This window comes from Danio rerio, chromosome 3 (assembly GCF_049306965.1).
Source record: "Danio rerio strain Tuebingen ecotype United States chromosome 3, GRCz12tu, whole genome shotgun sequence".
Taxonomy (NCBI): domain Eukaryota; kingdom Metazoa; phylum Chordata; class Actinopteri; order Cypriniformes; family Danionidae; genus Danio; species Danio rerio.
The window spans coordinates 37,820,001-37,844,874 of record NC_133178.1 but is presented as its reverse complement, the minus strand read 5'-3'; the positions used below and the strand labels follow the sequence as shown (position 1 = coordinate 37,844,874).

General features: G+C 37.5%; 2 protein-coding genes across 5 annotated transcripts in view; both read right to left on the bottom strand.

The window, feature by feature from the left end:
* Positions 1–7,149: 7,149 nt before the first annotated feature.
* Positions 7,150–13,396, bottom strand: LOC137490704 (uncharacterized). Of its 3 annotated transcripts, none has more exons than XR_012401134.1 (4): positions 11,687–11,870; positions 11,462–11,529; positions 10,842–11,330; positions 7,150–10,739 (listed from the first exon to the last, which is right to left on the bottom strand). XR_012401134.1 is itself a non-coding variant. In XM_073944828.1 (4 exons), the coding sequence occupies exons 1-4, from the start codon at positions 13,336–13,338 to the stop codon at positions 10,652–10,654; spliced, it is 717 nt and encodes a 238-aa protein (XP_073800929.1). In that variant the 5' UTR covers positions 13,339–13,396; the 3' UTR covers positions 7,150–10,651. The 3 variants fall into 3 exon arrangements, 1 of the variants encoding a protein (XP_073800929.1); XM_073944828.1 differs by lacking the exon at positions 11,687–11,870 and adding an exon at positions 13,267–13,396; XR_012401135.1 differs by lacking the exons at positions 7,150–10,739; positions 10,842–11,330; positions 11,687–11,870 and adding an exon at positions 11,631–11,667 and having other exon boundaries at positions 11,429–11,529.
* kcnj19a (potassium inwardly rectifying channel subfamily J member 19a) overlaps positions 13,267–24,874 on the bottom strand; it is a 163,417-nt gene continuing 151,809 nt past the window's right edge. For both annotated transcript variants that reach the window (XR_012401132.1, XM_073944826.1), the window contains one exon: positions 13,267–13,396. Coding sequence is in view for 1 of the 2 variants with exons in the window: in XM_073944826.1 (XP_073800927.1) it covers positions 13,380–13,396 (17 nt within the window). In the remaining variant the exon portion in view is untranslated. The remainder of the gene's footprint in view (positions 13,397–24,874) is intronic.

The window sequence follows — 24,874 nt, the reverse complement described above, 5'->3', positions numbered from 1 at the left end:
CTCTGGTTTCTCAAATGGGCATTGCAGTGGTGCAGTGGGTAGCGCTGTCACTTACAGCAAGAAGGTCTTTGGTTCGAGCCTCGACTGGGTCAGTGGGCATTTCTGTGTGGAGTTTGCATGTTCTCCCTGTGTTTGTGTGGGTTTTCTCCGGGTGTTCCGGTTTCCCCTGTGTTATAGGTAAATTGGGTAAGCTAAAAAATTGTCCATAGTGTATGTGTAAATGAATGTGTATGGGTGGTTCCCAGTGATGGGTTGCAGCTAGAAGGGCATCTGCTGTGTAAAACATGCTGGATAAGTAGGAAGTTCATTCCGCAGTGGCACCCCCGGAATAATAAAAGGACCAAGCCCCCCAAAAAATGAATAAATGGTTTCTAAATCATTAATGGAATTAATTTAAGTAGATTAAATGTAAAAACAATACAAAAATGTAAAATTTAAACATTCAGAATTGTGTTGTTTCAGCTCATTTTGAATGCATAAATTGAACAAGCAGGAAAAATCATTCGTGTCACAGTCGGGTCTTTGGTGTGGAGAATGGTGTGTGTACCACTGAGACACAGGGGTAGTTGTGTTGGTCCCAAATGAAAACACTCCAAGAGGAAATCCCGAAAACAAATCCAGAAAACAGGATTCATTAAAAAAAAGGTCAACTTAGATTCTTCTCAAAAATGAGGTAGCAAAACAGACAACGTAGGTTCTTCTCAGAATGAGGTATACAAATTTTTTTAACAGTATAATAAACATGTAAATGAAAATTTCACAAGGGGAGAAAACAAATAATGCAGCCAGCAACAGGTAAAATAAAACCAGACATTACTAGACGTAGTTTAGGAGAACAAGAGAACGCAAGGCAAGTTCACCAGGGATGACTCAAGTGACAACTTAAATACACAGGCTGGAACAAGTCCCAGGTGATCAAAATTAAGTAAACAAGAACACAGAGAAATAACAAAGGCAGAGGGGAAACACAGGGACCTCTAGGGGAATGGAGACAAAATTGCAGAGGGTGACCGTTTGAGTATGGAAAAATTGCCGTGTTGGAAACTGCATGAGGATAAGAAAACAATGACACAGTCAGTAAAAGATATGGTAGTATCCGTGATGTCACCCATAGGTTTCTGAAGAGCACAAATGAAGCTACAAGTAGGCTTGGCCAACATTGCAATTTTGTTCGCCCGTCATCGCACCATCTGAGGGTTACCAAAAAAGGGCAAAGAGGCAAAGCATGAGTGGAGCTACAGATGCCTGCTAGCATTTTGCTTATAGATGGGCTTTTCTTTGTTTGAAATTGGTATTGCTTTATTTTGAGCATCCCTTTGACAATGTGTTGATTATTGCAACTACATGCCAACTAAATGTTATTGTTAAATTTAGGGTTAGTGTAAGTTAAAAGGGACTTGCAAAATTTCTTCAGGGGAATGTCTGTTGTAGGGCGATGCATACAGTTTAATATTTTTTAATGGTAATTATTTTGCATGTACAGTAGTTGCAATGCAATTTATAGTCAACAATATGTGCAAAAGGGACCATCAAAATAAGGTGATGCAGATAATGTTGATAATTATTGGATGCAAAAAACTAAGATAAACACATTTGGAAAAAGATGAGCTTGAGCATATAGGATCAGTTAATGGAGTTCAATAAATATAGACACAGATTTGGACTGGTGTGGTTTACATGCTAAAGAAACATCACAGTTGTTGGATCAACATATGTGAGCAACATCTGCTCACATATGTTGATCGGTTGATACATTGAACATCTTTCTCCTGAAATTCTATTTATAACACCACTTTCTTTCAGTTTTCTCAAGAAGTGCCTGCATCTTTGTGTGTTTGTGCGCTGTATTCAAAAGCCAGTACCAGTAGACGCTCAGTGTCAATGAGCATCAAAACAAACAGTCTGTTCTCACATAATTTCTCCTTTTCAAACATACTACTCAGAAAAGTACAGTGCCTTTCCATTAGTTAAATCACACAGTTCCATTACTTGTATCACACTGTTTGTGTGTGTTTGTGAGTTTTGGTCCAGTCTGACATAGACCTTCTGACCAAATGTATTTTGAAGGAAAAGAACATTAAATGAAACTGCCATAAAAAATACATCTTTGTTAAATAAGTCGAACATTTATTAAAGGGGTATTAAATTACATTTTGAAATTAAATTAATTGATTAGAAATCTCAAACTAACAGTATTTGTTTCAGCATTAGTAATGCTCATTTGTAAATGCCTTTTATTGTTCATCGCTCATTCTTGTGCATTCATAATACATTTGCTCATATTATTACAAAGCCATGACAATATTGAACATACTTCACTTGGACCAAATTGAAACATGCTCTAGTGTGTGTGTGTGTGTGTGTGTGTGTGTGTGTGTGTCTGTGTATGTGACTCTTGTATAGTGGACAAATATTAAACAAATGTCATTCACATACTCAACATTTATATTTTCACTGATTGTATTTTAAAGGGCACCTATTTTACCCTTTTTACAAGATGTAAGATAAGCCTTTGGTGTCTCCAGAATGTGTCTGTAAAGTTTCAGTTCAAAATACCCATCAGATTATTTATTATAGCCTCCTGAATATGCCCATTTTGGTGTCTGATTACAGTGTAGCTGTTTTTGTAGGCTGTAAATTTAAATGCAAATTAGCTGCTTTCTTCCCGCCCACCGCCCTCCTGCTTCCCATTATGCCTCATATGAACAGCACAGTTATAGAGACAAACTCGCATGAAGTTAAAATACAGCTCGTAGTCAAAAATAAGTACGTTTATTTGATGTATTTGTGGTGGAGTTTATTCAAGCCTTTCTGAAATGATAAGTCTCACACAAATGCTGTACACACACACACACACGCACACACACACACACACACACACACACACACACACACACACACACACACAAACACACACATATTAGTGTTTACTGACACGATGTGATTTAGATTGCAATTTTACTGTCTTTATTACAAACATGCTCTGTTTTAAAAACATTTTAAACTTATACAAATTTTAAAAATCACAGAGAGTTGTAATAGATAATTTAATCCTAGTTTATTTGCAAAAAAAAGTTCTGTGGACATGTGTATACATGTTGTTATTATGGAGACATGGCACCTGCCAATCAAATCGTTGAGCAGGGAAAACCACACTTCTATGTCAAGTTGTGGTGGGCCTCAAAATCACTGGCATTTGGATCTTATTTCAATGTCAGGAAATTTCAAAAAAGAGACTTATTATGTTTATATCACTTAATATGACTGTGGACATACTATACATACAAACAGTTCTGTCCAAACAGTATACAAAAGTTGATTTTCATCATAGGTGCTCTTTAAATGAGAACCAATCTAAAAAATTGGGCCAAAATTAGGTAGATACTGTAGTTAACTCAAACTAGCTGTCAACAAATGTAGATTTGTATATCTGCGTACTTATTTCAATATTGCTTTAACGTATCCTTTACAGCATCGATTATGTAGTTTAATCAAAATCTAGTCAGTTAAATAGACCTAACAAACGGTTGTTGAGTGCGTGAAGTGTCCAACTTTCAACCCTTTTAATGGTTGAATAAGTGCATCATCTGGGTACTTAAAGTGCACTTATTCTTTTAAGATTTTTAAAATTTGTTTGTTTAAATTTAGCTTATGTAAACTGTTTGCAACCACTTACCTTATCCTCTAATTTTTATTAATTGAATAATGCCAAGAATGCAATGCGATTCAAGTACAACAAATGCAAAGAACATTTCAAAGGCTAGGGGAGATATAAACAATATCACAGGATTACATTAAACGATACAGGCTTGTACAATTCACAGAGCTTTTAGATTTTTTTGAGGGTAACATGGAATCAATATATTGCTTCCCCTAATTTTTAAAGGCAATAACATTTTGATTTTTACCTGAAATTTTACATTTATAAAAATGAAATTTAGCCATTTAATGGAAATTGAAATGGAAAAATAATTTGGAAATTAATACACAATGCATGGGTCTTTTTGTCTCTAGAGTTTTCAAAAATTCCTAAAAGAACATTTTTCCAATGTAATCTAATATTTTCATCAATAATGACTTTAAAAAAAAAGAGTAAATACAATTAATATTTTTTCAGAGTGTCATCGGTAGGCCCACACAGAATCTGCGCTTGCAGAAATCCACAGATTTCCACAGATTTTTAGCCCATCATTGAGTCTATATATTTACTTGTGTAAATGTGTGTAGATTAATATTTATCCAGTTTGTTAATTCATTTTCCATTACTATTATTGTGATATAATAATATTAAAATGTTCATATGATTTATTTACAACAGTTTAAGTAGTATTTAATATTTTCTGTCTTTTAGTAGAGATATTATATGACAGACCTGTTTGTTTATCAAATAAGTGGATCACATTGGATTTGCATTGTAAACATGAAACCACCAAACCACCAAAATAAATATTAAAAATCCATAACTTTTGATTTCATATATTAAGTTTTTAGTTATGATACTCCTAAAATTATCATGCTTAAATTCGCAAAATTTTTGCAAAATTCTTTGCAGAAATAGCAAAAATGTCTGCAGATTCTTTCTTGCCTTTGTCATTGGCGCTTCCACAAAAATAAAAAAAGTGCATGAAACCACCATGATTTTAATATTTTTTCTTCTCCCTGATCTAGTACACTTTCTCTTACTTTTATTTCACTGGCCCTGCAGGTTGCTTAGGAACCCTATCAGATTAATGTCCTACCTTATCGAGTCGCCCTCCCAATTTCCTGTAGTCATGTCCCTCCCTCTGGCAGTCGGTCCCCTGGAGCCAGAGATGGTGTGAAGACGAAAAGAAAAAGGAGAGGATGAGGGCCAGAGTGTAAGAAAGAAGCGTGAAGCCAAAGAGACAGATGGAAAAATCAAGAAAAAAAAAAAGCAAGAGAGCAGAGGGACAGGGAAATTGTTGTAGTATTTAAGTAGACACGCTATTCTAATTCTGTCGATGCTTTATTTTAGGCTGAAGTTAAAATTTTTAGAGAAAATTCTTTAGCTTTTAAAATGAGTGTGTATGCAATATATTCAGTACTGTACATTGATAAGATGCAGAATGTCGATTAATCGAGCTCGTCTCTATAGGCTTGGCTCATAATGTTAGTCTGATGTTTGATAGACAGGGTCATGACACAAGCTTTATAGGCTGAATCACGGGACCACCTCTATTTAATGGATATGGGGGTGTCCCATGTGTTTGCAGAGGTCTTTTAGTTTGAGGAGACTGTAACACTTCATTGTTGGATTTAAAGGAAGAGACATTTCACATTGACTCAGCTCTGCTGCCCAGGTTGAAGGTGTGGTGATTCATGTATATATTTTCCTGAAATAGTCTGTGGAATCATCCTTGTTCACTGGAGCGTATACTGAGACTGATCATGTGTTTTAGTTCAGCTTTATTTCCACTGCTCTTAAAGAAAAGGAATGCTGTCATGCATGCAGTGTTATCTGAATCAAGCTAATTTCATAGTATTTCTGTTTTAGATATTATGCAAAAGCATAGGATTTTCTTTTGGTAGCTGTTTCTTTTGTTTTTGCTTCACATAAATGGTGTATCTTTCAAAATGTAAAACATTAATGAAGTATATACAGCTAAAGTCGGAATTATTAGCCCTCCTGTATATTTTTCTCCAATTTCTGTTTAATGGAAAGAAGATTTTTTGTCCCCAACACATTTCCAAGCGTAAGTTTTAATAACTTATTTGTAATAACTGATTTCTTTTCTTATTGTCACAATACCAGTATAGTGTTTTAATCTTTTTTTTCAGGATATATTCTGCTTAAAGTGTCATTTAAAGGCTTAACTAGAATAATTAGGCAAGTTAGGGTAATTGGGTAAGTCATTGAATAATGATTGTTTGTTCTGTATTGAAATTGAAATAAAATATTGCTTAAGGGGGCTAATAATTTTGACCTTAAAATGTTTTTTAATGTAAAACTGCTTTTATTCTAGCCAAAATAAAACAAATAAGAGTTTCACCAGAAGAAAAAGTATTATAGGAAATACTGTAAAAAAAAATTCTTGCTCTGTTAAACAACATTTGGGAAATATAAATATATATATATATATAAAAATCACAGGAGGGAGAATATATTTGACTTCAGCTGTATATCAGTAGTTGTGTTTGTTTTCGTGCTCTAATATTCTGGTAAAACTGACAAATACAACTCAGAAGCTGTAGCAACTACAGCAATTTTTGATCTCTACCTGGACGTGAAGAGAAACTTCCATCAGTATGACAAAATATATTTCTGAAAATAAATCTGAAAGCTTTATTTCTATTTTATTTCTATTCATTTTATTTAATATTTCTTAAGCTTTAATGTATAGAGCTTGATACTTTAGCATGTTTTACAGTTTAATAATAATGCTTTTAAAATGAAGTTTAAAATGTCCAATAATCATTGTGCTACATTTATGAGCTGATCATTTATATATTTATCAGCATGAAGGAGTACATCCTTCATAGATCTCTCTTTTAAATTAATATTTTCAATAGGATGCTTTACAATAATATATTAGTAATTGTGCATTAGACAAGTAAATATACCAAAACTGGAACTAATTCTAACAAAAAACTTATACTGTAAGATCACAGTCACAGTTTTATGTTGGTGAAATATATTTAATAAAATTGTATGTCTGTACAGGGACATGATTATTCCATGTAGGCGAGTAAAAAATTACTCTAACAACAAACTGTGGGTAACAAAATCAGTCAAATCCTGCATGCAGAAAAATAAATTGTTTTTTAAACGAGGAGCCGATTCTGATTTGTATTTGGCAAATATAGAACTTAAAAGAGAGATTCTCCTAGCTAAACAAAATTAGAAAACTGAATTAATTCAATTCAATTCAATTCAATTCAATTCAGCTTTATTTGTATAGCGCTTTTACAATGTAGATTGTGTCAAAGCAGCTTCACATAAATGGTCATAGTAATTGGAACAGTGTGGTTCAGGTTTTAGTGTTTAAGTTCAGTTCAGTTCAGTTTAGCTCAGTTCAGTGTGATTTAATCATTACTGAGAGTTCAAACACTGAAGAGCAAATTCAACGATGCGTAGCTCTACCAATCCTGAACCATGCGAGGCAGTGACGACAGCGGAGAGGGAAAAAAAAACTTCACCTGATGGGAGTGAAGAAAAAAAAACCTTGAGAGAACCAGACTCAGTTGGGCACGACCATTTTAATTTCTCCGCTGGCCAAAAGTCTTGTGCAGAACTTCATTCGCCGTGGTTTATGCTGGAAGATGGCCTCAATGAAGACTCGTCTGTCCCTGGAGCGTCGCTGGAATCAGACTCATGTTCTCCACTCCCCACGACCATCAGCGCAGCAGCAGCTCAGGATATGGCCTGGTCCCGGATATGGAATCCTTGGGATCATCACGTCGCTGGTCTTGGATCCAATCAGTGACTCCGCCTAATCTGAGGACCTCGGGATGAGTATCCCCAGGTGAAAATAGAGAATAAAGAGAATAATTAGCGTAGCTGCTGTTCATAGTGTATATAAGCAAGATGTAGAAGCCAGTGTGGAACCTGCTAGGTGATGCACTGAGTGTATGCTTTACTAAACAGATAGGTCTTTAATCTAGTTTTGAACTGGGAGAGTGTGTCTGAGCCTCGGACATTACCAGGAAGGCTATTCCAGAGTGTAGGAGCCATGAAAGAGAAGGCTCGACCTCCTTTACTTGATTTTGCTATTCTAGGTACTACTAGAAGCCCTGAATTTTGAGATCTTAAGGAGCGAGTTGGTTCGTAGCGAGACAGAAGGTTGGTTAGATAAACAGGAGCTAGATTATTTAGAGCTTTATAGGTGAGAAGTAATATTTTAAATTCAATACGAAATTTAACAGGCAGCCAGTGTAAGGAGGATAAAATTGGGGTAATATGATCATATTTTCTAGACCTGGTCAGAACTCTGGCTGCTGCATTTTGCACTAATTGAAGTTTGTTAATAGAGGATGCTGGGCAGCCAGCAAATAGAGCATTACAGTAATCCAGTCTCGAAGTCATAAAAGCATGGACTAGCTTTTCTGCATCTGAGATGGATAGCATATTTCGTAATTTAGCGATATTTCTCAGATGAAAGAAGGCAGTTTTTGTGACATGGGATATATGGTTTTTAAAAGTTAGATTGCTGTCTAATATGACACCCAGATCTTTTATAGTAGAGCTAAAGCTAACTTTGTATCCCTCTAATTGTAAATTGAGTTGCGAGATCTGCTGTGTGCAAGATTTAGGCCCAATAAGTAATAATTCTGTTTTGTCTGAGTTTAAGAGAAGAAAATTGTTGGTCATCCAGTCTTTGATGTCTTTGATACACTCAGTTAGTTTAGAAAGTTCAGACGTCTCGTCAGGTTTAGTGGAAATATATAATTGAGTATCATCTGCATAGCAGTGAAAGCTGATCCCATGTCTTCTAATAATGTCTCCCATAGGTAGCATGTAAATTGTAAACAGTAAAGGGCCTAAAACTGATCCTTGAGGCACCCCATACTTTACTGGGCAGATTTGTGAAGGCTGTCCATTAAGATTTACAAACTGGTAGCGGTCAGTTAAGTATGACTTAAACCATTGTAGAGCCTGTCCCTGGACACCTGTAGACTTTAAGCGATTTATGAGGATATTGTGGTCAATGGTATCAAATGCCGCACTAAGATCGAGTAAAACTAATAGCGAGACGCACCCTCGGTCAGCAGCTAAGAGTAAATCGTTGGTTATTTTCACTAAGGCGGTTTCTGTACTGTGGTGAGCCCTGAAACCTGACTGAAACACTTCAAAAATATTGTTCGTCTGCAGAAAAGAGCATAATTGAGTGGAAACAACTTTTTCTAGTATTTTAGACATAAATGGAAGATTTGAAATAGGCCTATAGTTAGCTAAGTTGTTGGTGTCTAGTTGTGGTTTCTTAATAATAGGCTTAATAACAGCTAGCTTGTAAGAGTTTGGAACATGGCCTATAGATAAAGAAGAGTTGATAATGTTAAGAAGAGGTTCTCCTATAGCAGGTAGCAGCTCTTTCAGTAATTTTGTTGGAATTGAGTCCAGCATACACGTAGCTGGTTTAGAGCTATTTATAATTTTCACTAACTCTTCATGTTCTATGATTTTGAAGCAGTGTAGGTTATTATTATGATTTAATGAAATATTTACAGGATTTGGAGTATAAGCCGGTGCAGAAAGTTTGGCATCTCCTATTTTCTGTCTAAAGCCTTCTATTTTATTACTGAAAAAATTCATGAAGTCATCACTACTAATTTGCGGTGGAGTAGTTTGTTCCAAGGATGACCGATTATTTGCTAATTTAGAGATGGTGTTAAATAAAAATCTAGGATTGTTATGATTATTTTCTATCAGTTTGCGCAGGTGCTCGGTCCTGGCAGATTTTAGAGCCCTCCTATAGCTGGACATACTGTCTTTGTACGCAATTCTAAAGACCTCTAAATTAGTTTTTTTCCATTTACGTTCCAGGGCGCGGGTTGCTGTTTTGAGCGCACGAGTATGACTATTATACCATGGTATAGTTTTAATCTCTCTAGCCTTTTTTAATTTTATGGGTGCCACAGTATTTAGTGTGCTAGTAAAGATGGCATCCATACTGCTGGTTACTTCATCAAGATCATTTGAGTTTGCGGGTGCATTACGAAATAGAGAGAGATCAGGTAAGTTATTTATAAATTCATCTTTAGTTGACGGAACAATAGTTCTACTAGGGCGGAGTATTGGAGCGGGTTTGCTGATTTCAGGTAAACATAGCTTATATAGTAAGAGGTAGTGATCTGTAATATCATCACTTTGTGGTATAATGTCTACGTCAATAACCTCGATTCCATAAGACAGAATTAGATCTAATGTATGCTTTAAGCGATGGGTTGGACCCACAACGTTTTGCTTTATCCCAAGTGAGTGTATTAAATCCATAAACGCGAGCCCTAATGTATCATTAGCGTCATCTATGTGGATGTTAAAGTCACCTACAATTAGCATTTTATCAGTTTTGACTAGTAAGTCAGAAATAAAATCAGAAAATTCTTTTAGAAATTTGACATAGGGTCCTGGGGGTCTATATATGGTGATTAAAGCGAGAGATAACATAGGTTTTTGTATAGTATCTGGAAGCTGAACATTAAGCGATAATACTTCAAAGGAGCTAAACATAAGTCCGTTTCTCTGTTTAATATTAAGGAAATCACTAAAGATTGATGCAACTCCACCACCACGACCAGTTTGACGAGCCTCATGTTTATATAAGAATCCTGGAGGAGTTGCTTCATTTAAGCTAATATAGTCATTTTGTTTCAGCCAGGTTTCAGTGAGACAGAGTGCATTAAGATTGTTTTCTGTTATTATTTCATTAATGATAAGTGCTTTAGGTGCAAGTGACCTGATGTTTAGGAGACCAAGTTTTACGAAATTTGTATTTTCACTTTCTACTGGTTTTTCTGGTTTGATTCTTACTAGATTTTTCCTGGAGCACACAGTACGTTTATTTCTTAATCTAATAATACGAGGAACAGACACAGTCTCTATAGGATTCGCCAGATATGCGTTACTGATGTTTAAGTGGGGTGAACAAGAGTCTAGGTGGCTATAGTGTGAATTTTGTGAATTTTTACCTGCTAGTCAGATGGTGCGAAGTAGTCTGGAGATGTTGTCCGACAGGAGTTCAGCTCCGGCTCGACTGGGGTGCAGGCCGTCAGGACGGAAGAGCCTAGGACGCTCCCAGAAAAGATTCCAGTTATTAGCAAAGAGCAATTTCTGTTCTTTACACCATGTTATTAGCCATTCATTCAAAGCTAAAAGTCTACTGAACCTTTCATTTCCTCGGCGGTAGGTAGGAAGCGGCCCAGAAACGATGATCTGCGTGGCGGGCGAGGTGCGTCGAACCGTCTCGATCAGGCTCCTGAAGTCCTTCTTCAGGATCTCCGACTGCCGGAGCCCGGTGTCGTTTGTCCCCACGTGGAGGACAACGGCACCAGGGCTCTCGGCAGCGCCCAGGATGGTTGGAATCTGTGTAGAAATATTTTTCACACGGGCACCAGGAAAGCAGAAAGTACGTACTTTATTACCTTTTGAGGAGGCGGCACGGACGTGACGAACGATCGAGTCACCGATGATGGCCACATCGGGACCCGACTCGCGGAGAGGGGAGAAGCGGTTCTCCGTGGAGATCTCGAACACAGGCGGAGACGTTCTGCCCCGGGATCTGGGAAGCACCTTGCGCGGCTGCACCCAGGCGCCGTGGTAGCCGGGTGTCGGCGTGAACGACGCCTGGCTGAGCCGCGCCCCGGGTGCGCTGGGCCTGGACAGAGAAGGACGCGGGGTTGAGGTAGAGGAAATGATGTGGTTGTAATTTCCACGTACCTTAGGTGATGAGACGGCCTTAGCATTAGGTACGGCTAGAAGCCGTTCCCGTAGCCGCGACCGTCTTACCACCAGCGCGCGGATCTGGGACTCCACTTCTTCCAGCTCCAGCTCCAACGCCTCCATCGATGCTTCTCCTGCACACAAGGACAGAGACGGAAGCGACATTTTACGGGGTAAAGAGCAAAGCCAGTAAGTCAAAAGTGTATGGTTAAAGAGGTCGGTAGCTTTAGCTGACCAGCGGCGCTAGCAGGCTAAAGCTACAAACAACAGGCGGATGCTCGAGGGACAGACCGTTTTTAAAGCAGCTTTGTTTGTATAAATGTATTAAGGGTTTGGTCACCCTAAGTAGGAGAGACAAATACTTAGCGAATGAGGAAGAATTTAATGATTAAGATTTAAATTGCGAGTAAATAGCAAGTCCAAACTTCAAGCACACAGTGTGTGACCGAACGGAGACAGTGACGCCAGTGACGTCACTCGAGCATATTTAGAAAACAAGATGGCAACAAATAAGCTTGGTTCAGCCTGGGATAGTTTGAAAACCATAACAGGCCTCCATAATCTAAAGAGTAGTAACTAGATTAATTTAGCGGGCTATAGCACTGATTTCGAGTTAGCCAATGCTCTTAACCAATTTTATAATCGTTTCAATCATTTAGATTTTACTAGTGAAATTGAGGAATTAAATAGTAAACTTACAGGTGGACAGGATTTTATCATACAACAAACAGATGTGCATAAGGCCTTCCTCTCAGTAAGAGTGAACAAGAGCAGTGGACCAGATAATATTTGTGGTCGCACACTTAAAATTTGTGCAAGAGAATTAAGTCCAATTTTTGAATACATTTTTAATAGATCGTTACTAGAACAACAGGTACTTAAGGTTTGAAAGGATGCTGTGGTAGTCCCTGTATCCAAATCCAACTCACCCCAAACTTTTAATGAATTCAGACCCATAGCCTTAACATCAATTGTGATGAAAATTTTTGAAAAGTTTGTGAGGTCTGAAATACTGAGAAGAACAGAGTACGCACTTGATCCCACGCAGTTTGCCTATAGGCGTCATTAGGTCCAACCCTGCTCCAACAAACTTCAAACAAGCCTGAAGGACTCAATTAGTTTGATCAGGTGTGTTTAATTAGGGTTGGAACTAAACTGTACAGGGCTGCGGCCCTTTAGGAATTCAGTTTGATGTTCCCGCTATAAATTATAAATAACATTATTTTCTATCCATATTTGTAAGGTGAGGGTCTAAAAAATGTATTTTACAAAATTATTGCATCTGCGCAAATGTGTCCCCTACCTTCAATCATGGACCAGTCCAGCAGTCAAATCAGTAAAGATTTAGTTTTAAAAACGAAATAGTTTATTTAGTATGTTTAGTTCAGAATTCATCTAAAAGAAAACAAGTCGATTCAAATGTTTATCAAGGGGCTTAACATGTTGTTATTATTATTTTGCATAAGATAAAATGTAGAAAATGAGATTGAATGATATAAGAAAAAACAGCAAATAAAGTAAAAATTTTTAGAAAAGGTGCATTTTAGATATTTTGAGGCCCCTGGCTGGAATTGCTTTGGGCCCCAAAATCATTAAATCCACCTCTCTACACATCTCTGGGAAGAGGAGGTTAACAATATAGCCTTTATCCTGCGCTATTTTGTGGTTTGGAGAGGCCTATCTCAACGATTTACACACTCAGGCTTGTACGCAGACCGCATGGCAAGCATTTTTATTCAGTTTCCGATACTGTATATTACCTCCTTTATTGTCACTCCCATTCACAAACACGCATGCACACAAATCATGCCGTGGAGAACACATACCACATGTGCAGGTACACGATAACAAACTGAGCTTTATTCACTTACACACATCAACTCAAGCAGCAGATAGAGATTATGTAATCCAATTTCACATGTCAGCAGTTTCTTCATGAGCATTCATACCTCTCGGCCTCTCCTGTCACGAGAGGCTGTCCAGGTCAGCGCTGATGAAGATCTATTACACAACAGAGATACACAACATGGCTTCTCAATTAGTTAGACACTGATTCCCTGCAGCACTGAGCAGCATGAAAAGCCATGACCTGTCCCTACCCTCACAGAATGATTAAACGCTAACCATCAACCTTCTCATCAAAGCAACTAATTGTGCTGCATTGGTTCGATGCTAATCACATTCAGAGGTGGGAATGTGCGTCTACAGGGCCGCATTACAGTAAAGTTCCTCTCTGCTGCACTGTATCGGACTCATTTAATAGGCGTGTAGACAGTTGTATATCGCCAGTCGGCTTCATTAAATCAGTCGCGTTCACGAGCAGCTGTTGCCTCTGGAGAGATGGTAATTGTGTGTTGTCTTTGTGTGTTTGGCATTTGCTTTAGTAGACAAGGAAGTCGATTTTAAAGAATTTACATTTACTTGTATTATTTCCGACACGCATTTTGTTATTTTCCCGGAACACAAACTAGAGAAATTGGTTCTTTTTTGCAACAGTTTAAAGTCATCTAAACCACATCTGTCAAGCTCTGAAACCGACAACAAAAAAGTAACAGTGGTTGTTTTGACTTGCTTCTATAATCCTCATTTGGATACAAGTGTTTGTGAAATGAATGTAAATAATCATTTAGTTGTATAGTTGTTTGAGTTCATATGTTTTTGTTAAATGTTTTACCTTGTATGCTCTTATCTCCTATTGTGCACAAAGACAAACAGCTTTTAACAAAAATTTATTCTAAACTCATTAATTAATTTTCTTGTCGGCTTAGTCCCTTTATTAATCCGGGGTCGCCACAGCAGAATGAACCGCCAACTTATCCAGCAAGATTTTACGCAGCAGATGCCCTTCCAGCCGCAACCCATCTCTGGGAAACATCCACACACACATTCACTCATACACTACGGACAATTTAGCCTGCCCAATTCACCTGTACCGCATGTCTTTGGACTGTGGTGGAAACCGGAGCACCCGGAGGAAACCCACGCGAAGGCAGGGAGAATATGCAAACTCCACACAGAAACGCCAACTGAGCCGAGGATCGAACCAGCGAGCTGTGAGGTGACAGCACTACCTACTGTGCCACTGCCTCGCCCTTTATTCTAAACACTGCAATGATTTATTTATTTATTTATTTTTGGTCATTGTTCGCTGCCGTTATTTGGTTGAGCAGGATATATTAAAAACTATTTTCTGGTCTAAAAAAGAAAAAAAAGAGTACAAAAACAAAAAATGTGAGGTAACGGAATAAAAGCATGAACTATTTTTGCCCTAATTAAAATTTTGGCAGAACTATATAATTTGACCATAATTACTCCAAACAGAATTTGTTTTAAAGGGCACCTATGATGAAAATCATATTTTGTAAGCTGTTTGGACAGAATTGTGTGTAGGTATAGTGTGTCCACAGTCATAATGGGGTGATAGAAACACAAAAACTCTATTTTTGAAAATTTCCAGATGGTAAAACAGGATCCAAATTTCTCACCATTTTAAAGGCTGACCACAACGTGATGTATTTCCCGTATACATCTGTTTGCTCCTGATTGTGACTGTTGCTTGCCTTACCATTCTCTGCATAATAAACCCTGCATTTGGATCCGCACTTCCCTTGTCAGCGTCCACTTCACATTAAAATTTTATTCAGTTATTCATTTTCTTTTTGGCTTAGTCCCTTTATTAATCAGGGGTCACCACAGTGGAATCAACCACCAACTTATCCAGCATATGTTTTACGCAGCAGATGCCCTTCCAGCTGCAACCCAACACTGGGAATAGAATTTACTCTTTGTTATTAAAGTTATGTGCATTAACAGAGAATAAAACCATTGAGGGGTGGGGTCGCGGGCACTTGGTAATGTCTCTGGGGGCCCCCTAAATGTGTGGCCCTTAGAATCCTCCTAACTAATTGTACTCATTGTATGAGTTAGCCACTAAACTGACAAATCGTAAAATAGTTACGTTTTCTGGAGCGATCAGGCTGAATCTATTTTATACTGTGCTTCAGAGTACATGTAACTAGAAATACAGTATGGTTAAAAGCTGCTCTTTTACACCTGTTAGGATAACTTCAAACTGGACTAAACATGTAGTGACTTTAAAAGGTATTAAATAATTTAGTGTATAAAAATGTAAACGTAGAGTGTTCTTAATTTTTCATCCCCACCATATATAAAATTCAATATTTCTGTTAAACTTATTGTCAAGAAGTGTGTTTGATTATGATTCTTCATTCACAGAAGGCCATGTGATGTTCATATGGCAATAGTGCTGTACAAGTAGGTAGTATTGACGTATCCTGGTTGTTTCTGTAACTGAGAGGATGTTTCTGTATTTGTATGTCCTCAGTATTTGTTTTTATAGCTGGAGACATGCTGAGAGACTACGCGTAATGATTGCAGGTCCCTGTGGTGAGTGGTCTATCCTGCCAGTGTGTGATAAGTAAGCCAGATCCCCAGATGCACACTCACTCTTTCTGCTCTCGCTCTCTCTGAGGAGATCTACCACTTCATGCATGCTCTCTTGATGCTGGCTAGCTTAAACAGGCCTGAAACAAAACCCAGGGGACACACACAAACACACTTTCAGGCTGTTTTTGCTCTACCTTGCTTTTTATTTGTGAGCATTTGTTGTGTTTCTTGATGCTAGACTTCAAATACCTGTGCAGCTATTTGAAGGTGCAAGAAGTGTCATGTGGTATTGGAATCTTTGCTTGACAGGATTCTATTAAGACTGAATTAAGCCAGATGAGGTGACATAATGCTATCAGAATGACCCCTCAGTGGGTCTACCAAAATGAACACACCATCATGTCCTGAGGGATTGGGATTCCCAGAGTGCTCGGGGATCATATGGAAAGCCAGATGGTGCAAAATACAGACATCAAATAAAATGTTCAGTGAATAATAACCAACATTGACATTGTGTGTGAAGACAGTAAGCTAAGCTAAGGGGTGGAAAATCTGTAGAACGGGTTTATTGCACTTTGTTGACATCTATTATTTTTTTATAAAGTTGCAAAATCCTAAAAGTAACAAAAAAGGGTCCCATTTTATATCAGGGGCCCTGAACTAGAATAAGATACCTACAAGATTATATACAGTATTTGTTGTTATATATAAATTTACTACTAATGGGATTGGGATGCCATGAGGTTTAGCAGTGAGGCTAATGGGTTATATGAGTTTTAGCAAGATTTTAGGCTTTGTAAGTGTGGTGCACCCAAATTTGTGCCACCACATTTGATGATATAAATATATATTTATTCTATAAATAGGTAATACTGTTTATTCATTTAAATTAGGACTAGCGTCTTTTTTAAATTCAGCAAATTGTGACCGGAACCTTTAATGCGGTTATTTGTTCCCAGGTGCGTATACTGACGGAACCCCGGGTTTTTGGTTAGGCGTAATCTGGAGAAAGAAGTGCTTGGTCCTGTCTTGCTTTCGTCTCAGTGTTTTCATTCATTTTACAGGTCAGTACTGTGTTTAAACTGTCAAAGGATAAAGTTTTAGACGTTGTGTAATGAATATATTTGTTGGAAACTGTACAGTGGAGATTCGGGTAACTTTTGGATAAGATGAAGATGAAACACTGTAAGTAATGGTGTAAGGTCGGGCTGCGAGTAATCTCGCGATGACTCGCGCTATTATTAGAGTTCGTTGGCACGCAGTCATTCAGTGCGTCTGTAGTGTAAACTAAATTTAAACACTATCTTTAGCTTTATTTCTTCAGTGTTATTTCATAAGGTCTGTTAAAGTTACTATACACTTTCAAATGCAATGTCCCAGTTTAAGTAAGCAAATTTCTAGCACATACAGTGTATTTTTGAGTGTTAAATAATATTTTTGAATAATTTACATGTGTGATAGTACTTTGTCTCAGGGAAATTAATGCAATATTGCACTGTTATTTGTGACTAGTAGGATATCTACTCTGATTTGAGTGATTGTGCAGCAGGAAGATTTTAAATATCTGAAGTCATGTAAATGCACTTTATTTGTGTTTAATATACAGTGAATATGCTAGACAGAAAATGCATTTATTGTAAGAGAAGTTTTTGAGTTTAAATGATTTAACAGACGTAATCTGGAGAAAGAAGTACATGGTCCTGTCTTGCTTTCGTCTCAGTGTTTTCATTCATTTTACAGATCACAATTCTTTTTGTTATTGCAGCAAAAAAAAAAAAAAAAAAAAAAAAAAAAAAAATATATATATATATATATATATATATATATATATATATATATATATATATATATATATTTTTTTTTTTACACTTATTTTAAGTTGTTTTCAACTTCAAATTTAATCTGGCTACAATTTATAATAGATTAAATTTAGATTCATCCAATAAAAGTCAATCACCTTAATTATTGTGATTTGGTCTTATTTAGATCGATTCACCTATAAAATTATTATTTTTAGTTAATGGTTCATCGTTTACCTGAAGTTGCTTAGAGGCAGTATGCTGGCCAGTTACATCTTTTCACATCCTCTCTAGTTCTGGTTCTTGGATAAAGGGAATTAATTTAGTTATATCCTCTAAGTAATATTAGGCCACCCCATGCTTGCTCATACATAAAGTTTGATTTAGCCGCTAGATTATGTCATACTAAGTTAGTGATTGTCTGTTATCAATAGTTCTCTAATGCTATGCTCTATCCATTAAGCCTGAATGTATGAACAAATCCTGGTCGTAGGTTGTGGAAACATCAGCCTAAACAATCTACTAGAAACAAAGATTTCAGGAGACATTAGAGTTAAACCTGAATTTAACATTTACAGATTTTCCATGACAATTTACATAATTAAACAAAATAAACCAATTCAGAAATGAACATCAATCACCAAAAGATACATGTAAGAGTTTGAGATTAATACCTAGGCTCAGAGACTCACACACAGCAACGGGTTATCCTGGCTACAGGATCGCACAGACACTTTTGCACCTTTCCCTTAAATACTCAAATCACAAGAAACCATCATAAATTCAAGACCATAAAAACTTCACAAAGACCTTGTCCTGGCCATGAGTTGATGTAAAGACCATTTTCCCTGAAGTGAAGCATCTGGCAAAGATCTTCTCAAAGTCCAAACCAAAATTAACAGATATAAGGGAAATTGTAAAATATTACAGTTAAATTAAGACCACTTTACCAAACATGAATACAGAGCCACAAGATACACCATATTAAAAATGTGGGCATTCTGTGTAGAATGTGAGTGAGCTGCTCTGGAGAAGGTAAAGCCGGTGGGCTCGGGATGCATAATCAAGAAAATTTAACAACTGGTTTCCTAGCTGGTCTTCTCAGATTAGAAAGTTTATTGATTTAGTGCCTGATAACTCTCATGATCTTGCCTGAAATTTTTACAGCATTTTTACAGTGTCTGGCATAATGTTGATGTTGTTTCCGTGTGTTTAGGTGAATATGGCCATGGTGTAAATGCACAGTACAGTTACAATCATATTGCCACATTATATCGTTATGATAACATGATATAAGCCTTCAGTGATCTCCTGATGATAAATAACAAAGAATAACACAACTGCATAAACGGCTGAAATTTAGAATAATCATCTTAGCAGGGAAGCAAGATTAAAGCAATGCAAAACATATTAGGGTTGTTGGTGTCAGACAAGCTGATATTAGTATTCCAGAAACAACGGATGTACTGGAAGTTTTATACACAACAGTCTGTAGGGTTTGCAGAGAAAAGTCAAAAAAAAAGAGGAAATAATTGGTTTTCCAGAGGAGAATCATCTGAGCTGAATAGACCTGATAGAGCTGAAAGAAAGACAACAGTTACTCTGTTACATGTACATGTACAAAGTTCGACACAGTATGTCAAACATTGAAGCAGAAGAAGAGGAGCACAGCGGTGACACACCTGACAGCTTACAGGAACCGTAAACTGAGTTTACAATTCACACAGCCTCAAAACCTGCTCTTGATATGTGCAGCAGTATTTTTGATAGTTGAAAAAGAATTTGACATAAAACATGGAGACATCCTGCCATGTATCAATTCTTCAGGCTGCTGGTGGTGTACTGTAATAATGTGGGGAATAATTCCTGGCCACTTTTGGGGGCTTTTACACTGTGTAAACTTTTGTACTGTGTTTAGGACCTAGTACCTGGTACATTTTTATTACCACCTCAGGTGAGGTTTTATGCAAGCATACTGTGATCAAAATGTGATGTATATCACTTGTAATACTCACTACCAGTGCCACTGAATATGCAACACAAAGCACCAAACACACTGTATTTAAATGTCAACAGCAGCCACTGCTGTATTGTTGGCTTGAAATCCTAAATCAATTTTTCATGCCACCACCTGAAAAAGTCCTTAAATTATTACATTTTGGTCAGTAGAAGAGGTCCAGACTTCCCTCTCATTGGTAGAAAAGTATCAGATCAGAACCAGACCTGGATGAATGACCAAAAATAAAGTTTTGGCAGTAGGGAGGCACAACTATAGCAATTATCCCACCCACTTTAGGCAGTAATAAACTGCAGACTGAGCTGAGCAAAATTGAAGCCATCTGAGTCATGCCAAACTGTTCTGTCTAAAACCCAACGCCTACCCGAGTAACTTTCAGCAGACATGTCATGTCACAAATCTCAGATCATCTCAAAGTGGTATCGTAAACACAACAGTAAGTTTACTAACCTCAAATGACCTCCTCAGCCCTCAGACATGATGATTTCTTTAATCAGATAAAAGTGCATTCTAATCATGCAATGTGATTCAGTTAAATGTCATTCTACATCCCAATCAATGCTGCCCTTCAAAAATGATTTTGGTTTCTGCAAACACTGCAGCGGAATATGCATTTTTTACTGTTTCACTTGAGTTACTCCAGGATGTAGCAGTTATTTGATTCTTCAATCCTGGAATCACATTTACATAGCCCTGTTGGAAAACACAGTCTTGGTTTTCTCACCTCTTTACCCCAGAACCTCCTCAGCATCTGATTGGACTGTTGATGTTTTGCTATATCTGTGACAATTAACTGATGAGGGTCAAAGTAAAGGAGGTGTTTTGTATTCATTCCAGACATGCAACTAGGGACACAAACACATTTTAGGTAAGGTAATACATTTATGTTTACTTTTATATGTTTCTCCTGGTGATTGGTAATCCACAAAGCTCAAAACAAATCTAAATACTGAGCCAGAATCCAGTTTGTGTCTTCTCCGGGAAAACTTACCATAATGTTGGCATCTAAACCAATCCAAAACAAGTTCTTAACAGCAGTCTCACCTTGGGGAAGGAGGTGGCTAAATTAAATGAATTCCTCCACGTATTTTTTTACGGGGTGACTGTCTTGACATATGGCACAAAGAGCACCTACTGGGTCGATTTTGTGTCGATTTTCTCCAGATGCAGCCAAACAAACATTTATTTAAACAAACTAAAACAAAGCAAAGCAACGAGAGAAACGCAGACATCATAGGAGTGACCAAAAACTAATGACAACAAAGTGCTAACAGAACAGGGTATCTACTCACAATTACATGTGATTTAAAACCAATCCAATCTACAAATTCTGACAAAACAAGCCAGAATTGTGAAATAATAAAAAAAAAATCTAATTACCCTTTTGTTTTTCAGTGGCTTAAACAGGCTTTCATTCTTTTGGGTGCTATCACGCAAGCTTTATGGTGTGAGCTTTATTCAAAGCTCACACCGTAACCAATTTTATGCATACATGTCTGATTCTGAAACCTATCCTTCAATGAACCTATAGTACAAAGTGAAAGTGTATGTTTTTGTTTGTGACTGTGTATTTGTGTAGGGCATTTTACACATAATTGAATGCAGCTCAGCTCTGGCGTTTCACACTTCAAAGAGCTTCCAGTTTGGCTGTCACAGCCTCGACAGCTGGCAGATGAAACGTATTTTGGAGCACTCACACACACAATGACAAACATGCACAAGGACATATTTGGTGCTTCTGAGAAAATCTCTAAATAGTCAGACAAAGGCTGTTGAGTGGAAACAATGGTAGAGGTACATACTGGTTCAGTCGGCAGAACGCCTCACCACATACATACAGTACGTGATACACATGACCCTTATTCTGAATCCTCACTCAACTGTGAAATAGGAGCCTTAGTCCTTTTGCTTCATCTAGACACTCTTTACACAAGCAGCTGCATTTTATAATATTTCACTTTGATATTTCAGTGCTAGACTGAATATCAGCTTTCTTGGAATTTTAATTGGCCAATCAATTGGTTTGTCTAATCAAATACTCCATAGAAAAAAATAACCCTCTTGGTATAATATTGAATAATAGGAACCATTTTTTATTATTTTTTGTCTCTTTTCTTTTAATCAAACAATTATTTGTATTGGTCATGTAAGGGTCATATATTAACTGAACTTCTAATGTTGTGGGTGAGTGCTGTGCATACTAATTAGAATTTTTGCAGAAGTAGATAGATGCGGGTCCAAAATTAAATTCAGCTCTGCAGAAACTTCCTGTGTGAAGAGAGGTGTTAAAACTGAACACAGAACACAGAAAGATGTATACTTTGTTGTTGGGCAGAGAATTCATAGAAAAAGAGGAAGTATGCCGAAGGGGCGGCCAATGGAGGACTGAACAATGACTGACAAGTGACGTTACACTAAAACTCCACCTGTTAAGATCGGTGGTGTATATATGCTGAAGTCAGGAAATGTATGTTAGTTGCGAACCTCTTGAATGTAATTCTTGTATTGCATTGGGGTAATGTAACCCAGAGCTCTGTCATCGAATTATTCATTTGTATCCAATAAATTGTTACGATTTTTGACATTAAAGAAAAACCTCTCCAGACCTTTTCTCTTGAACACGCATGGAATAGGCTAGATATTCCAACAATAACAACATGTTGTACATGCTGTGAAATACATCTTATATGTTAAAAAGGGTTGATGCACAGATCTTGATCAAATCCAATTTCAAATTCATTCATTTTCTTGTCTGCTTAGTCCCTTTATTAATCTGGGGTCGCCACAGCGGAATAAAGCGCCAACTTATCCTGCATGTTTTTACACAGCAGATGCCCTTCCAGCCCCAACTCATCTCTGGGAAACACACACACACTCATACACTTCGGACAATTTAGCCTACTCAATTTACCTGTACTGCATGTCTTTGGACTGTGGGGGAAACCGGAGCACCCGGAGGAAACCTACGAGAACACAGGGAGAACATGCAAACTCCACACAGAAACGCCAACTGAGTCGAGGTTTGAACCAGCGACCTTCTTGCTGTGAGGCGACAGCACTACCTACTGCGCCACTGTTCCAATTCCAACTTGATTCTCCAAATTTTATGTTCATTTTCACACAAGACACTCAAATCTGAAATGGTTTTGGATTATTACAGAAATCTTAATTCATAAGTAACATTTGTTATCTTTATAAGTAAATTTGTCTCGTTTGCCATATTGTGGCTTGGAATTCCAATCAGGTATGGTATACTGTAGATACCTGTGCTACTGTAGTGGCTAAATGTGATGCCCAGCTTAATTCAGGAAATGAAATCTTCTCAAGAAATGTTGATGGATGATTTTTTTACTGCTTATGGGAATGTTAAACTGTTTGATGTGCACTGCATTTCAGTGGCAGAGAGGAATGGCTGCATATCAATTATAAAGTAGAACAAATTAATAATAATAATAATAATTATTGACATTTTTGTATCGCTTTTCTGGACACTCAAAGCACATATGTGTGGGGAATCTCCTCATCCACCACCAGTGTGCGGCATCCACCTGGATGACACGCTGGCAGCCATATTGCGCCAGACCGCATACCACACACCAACTGATTGGTGGATAGGAGACAGAGGGATGAAGCCAATTATGATAAGGGGATGCTTAGAAGGCCATGATGGACAGAGTTAGAGCTTCACGATTCTGGCTAAAATGAGAATCACAATTTTTTTTTTTGCTTAAAATAAAGATAACGATTTCCTCACAATTCTCTAGATGTAAAATAAAGCTTAATATGAGATTAATGTTTTTTTCTCAAACATATGGTAAAACAACAATATTGATATTAGGTGTAGGTCTACTGGTTTCTATAAATAATTATATTCTACTTATAATTCTCATGTTGAATTGTGTTTAAGATATTGGCCAATATTGCAATCTGTTATTAGACCCTTTAATTCACTGGTAAAATCAACATTTTATAGGCTGGAGTAGTTATACTGACACTGTAAACATTTATTTTCATGCACAGCTGTGTGTTCGTTATGAAAGAAAAAACATCAAATGCTTGTCGCAGTCATAACTCTAAAATGCTATATGATTATTTATATGATGCACGCTTTCGGTTTCATTTTCACTGCTAAGTGCTGTTCATACTTCGCGCGTGGCTCTCAAACGTTCACTCTGTGCCACAAACTGATAATTATTTACAACTTTATTACCTCTCACAGTATAAGCAGATTCTGTTTACTAAAGCAGACGTGCGCATCTATCATTAAGTAGCGCGCACGCCCGCGCGGTCAGCAGCTCACGTCACATGTGATTTCCTGGCCGTGAATACATCACCATATGAAAACAAAAATTACATTTTTAGGTGAATTATACCTTATAAATACAGTATGTAACTCTTTTAACATCATTTGGAGGTGTCCATATGGCTGAGCAACGAGTGTGAAACAACAAAAAGACTTGTGCAGCCGCCTTTGCTGATCTCTCCTGAACTTGAAAATATGATTGACAGAATCGTAGAAATGCTGGATTAAGATCACCTAGGGGGTCGAATTGAGATTGCGATCTTTTTTCGATTAATTGTGCAGCTCTAGACAGAGTAGTGGGCAAATTTGGCCAGGATGCCGGGATTAAACCCCATTTTTTTCTGAAGGACATCCTGGGATTTTTAATGACCACAGAGTCAGGTTTAATGTCTAATCCAAAAGACTTGGCATAGAGTGCTCATCAATATACTGGGGATTTAGGACCTACACAGACCTTCGAATGAGAATCCCCTGCTGTCTCACTAACACCACTTCCGGCTGCAACCTACCTTTCCCATCCAGGTAGTGACCGGGCACAAGCTTAGCGTCAGTGGGCGACCATGTGAGAGTTGCAGAGAGCTAGGTTGCTGGCTATGTACATGGCATCTATCATGCAAAATCATCTTTTGGAAGCTTTTTTGACTGATAAGGTGGTGGAATAGTCTGTGCACAGCCATATTAGACTGGTATATACACAAGTCCTGTTTTAAAATCTTTCCAAGGTTAAATCAGGATCAAAAGTTGAGTGATATTGAGGCCAATCTGTGATGTAGCAGTGTAGTTATTCCCACCAACAGTATTGATTGACAGGTAAGTATAATGTTTTCAGTCAGCTTCAGTTTTAAAGAGCCTACTCACACTATGCTATCTGAACCATGTCCAGGCCCATTTCCGGATTGTTTGAGAAGTGTGAGTGCTCTGAATCGGGCTCAGGCACGGTTCACTTGGCCGGC

What these genes read in the sequence shown, in the direction of transcription:
- LOC137490704 (XM_073944828.1), bottom strand. Translation starts at nt 13,338, where the DNA reads ATGCTCATGAAGAAACTGCTGACATGTGAAATTGGATTACATAATCTC. An exon ending in TGCTGCTTGAGTTGATGTGT is followed by an intron (nt 11,530 to 13,266) that starts GTAAGTGAATAA and finishes CCTTGTGTGCAG; the next exon opens with GAGAAGCATCGATGGAGGCG. An exon ending in CCCAGATCCGCGCGCTGGTG is followed by an intron (nt 11,331 to 11,461) that starts GTAAGACGGTCG and finishes TTCTCTGTCCAG; the next exon opens with GCCCAGCGCACCCGGGGCGC.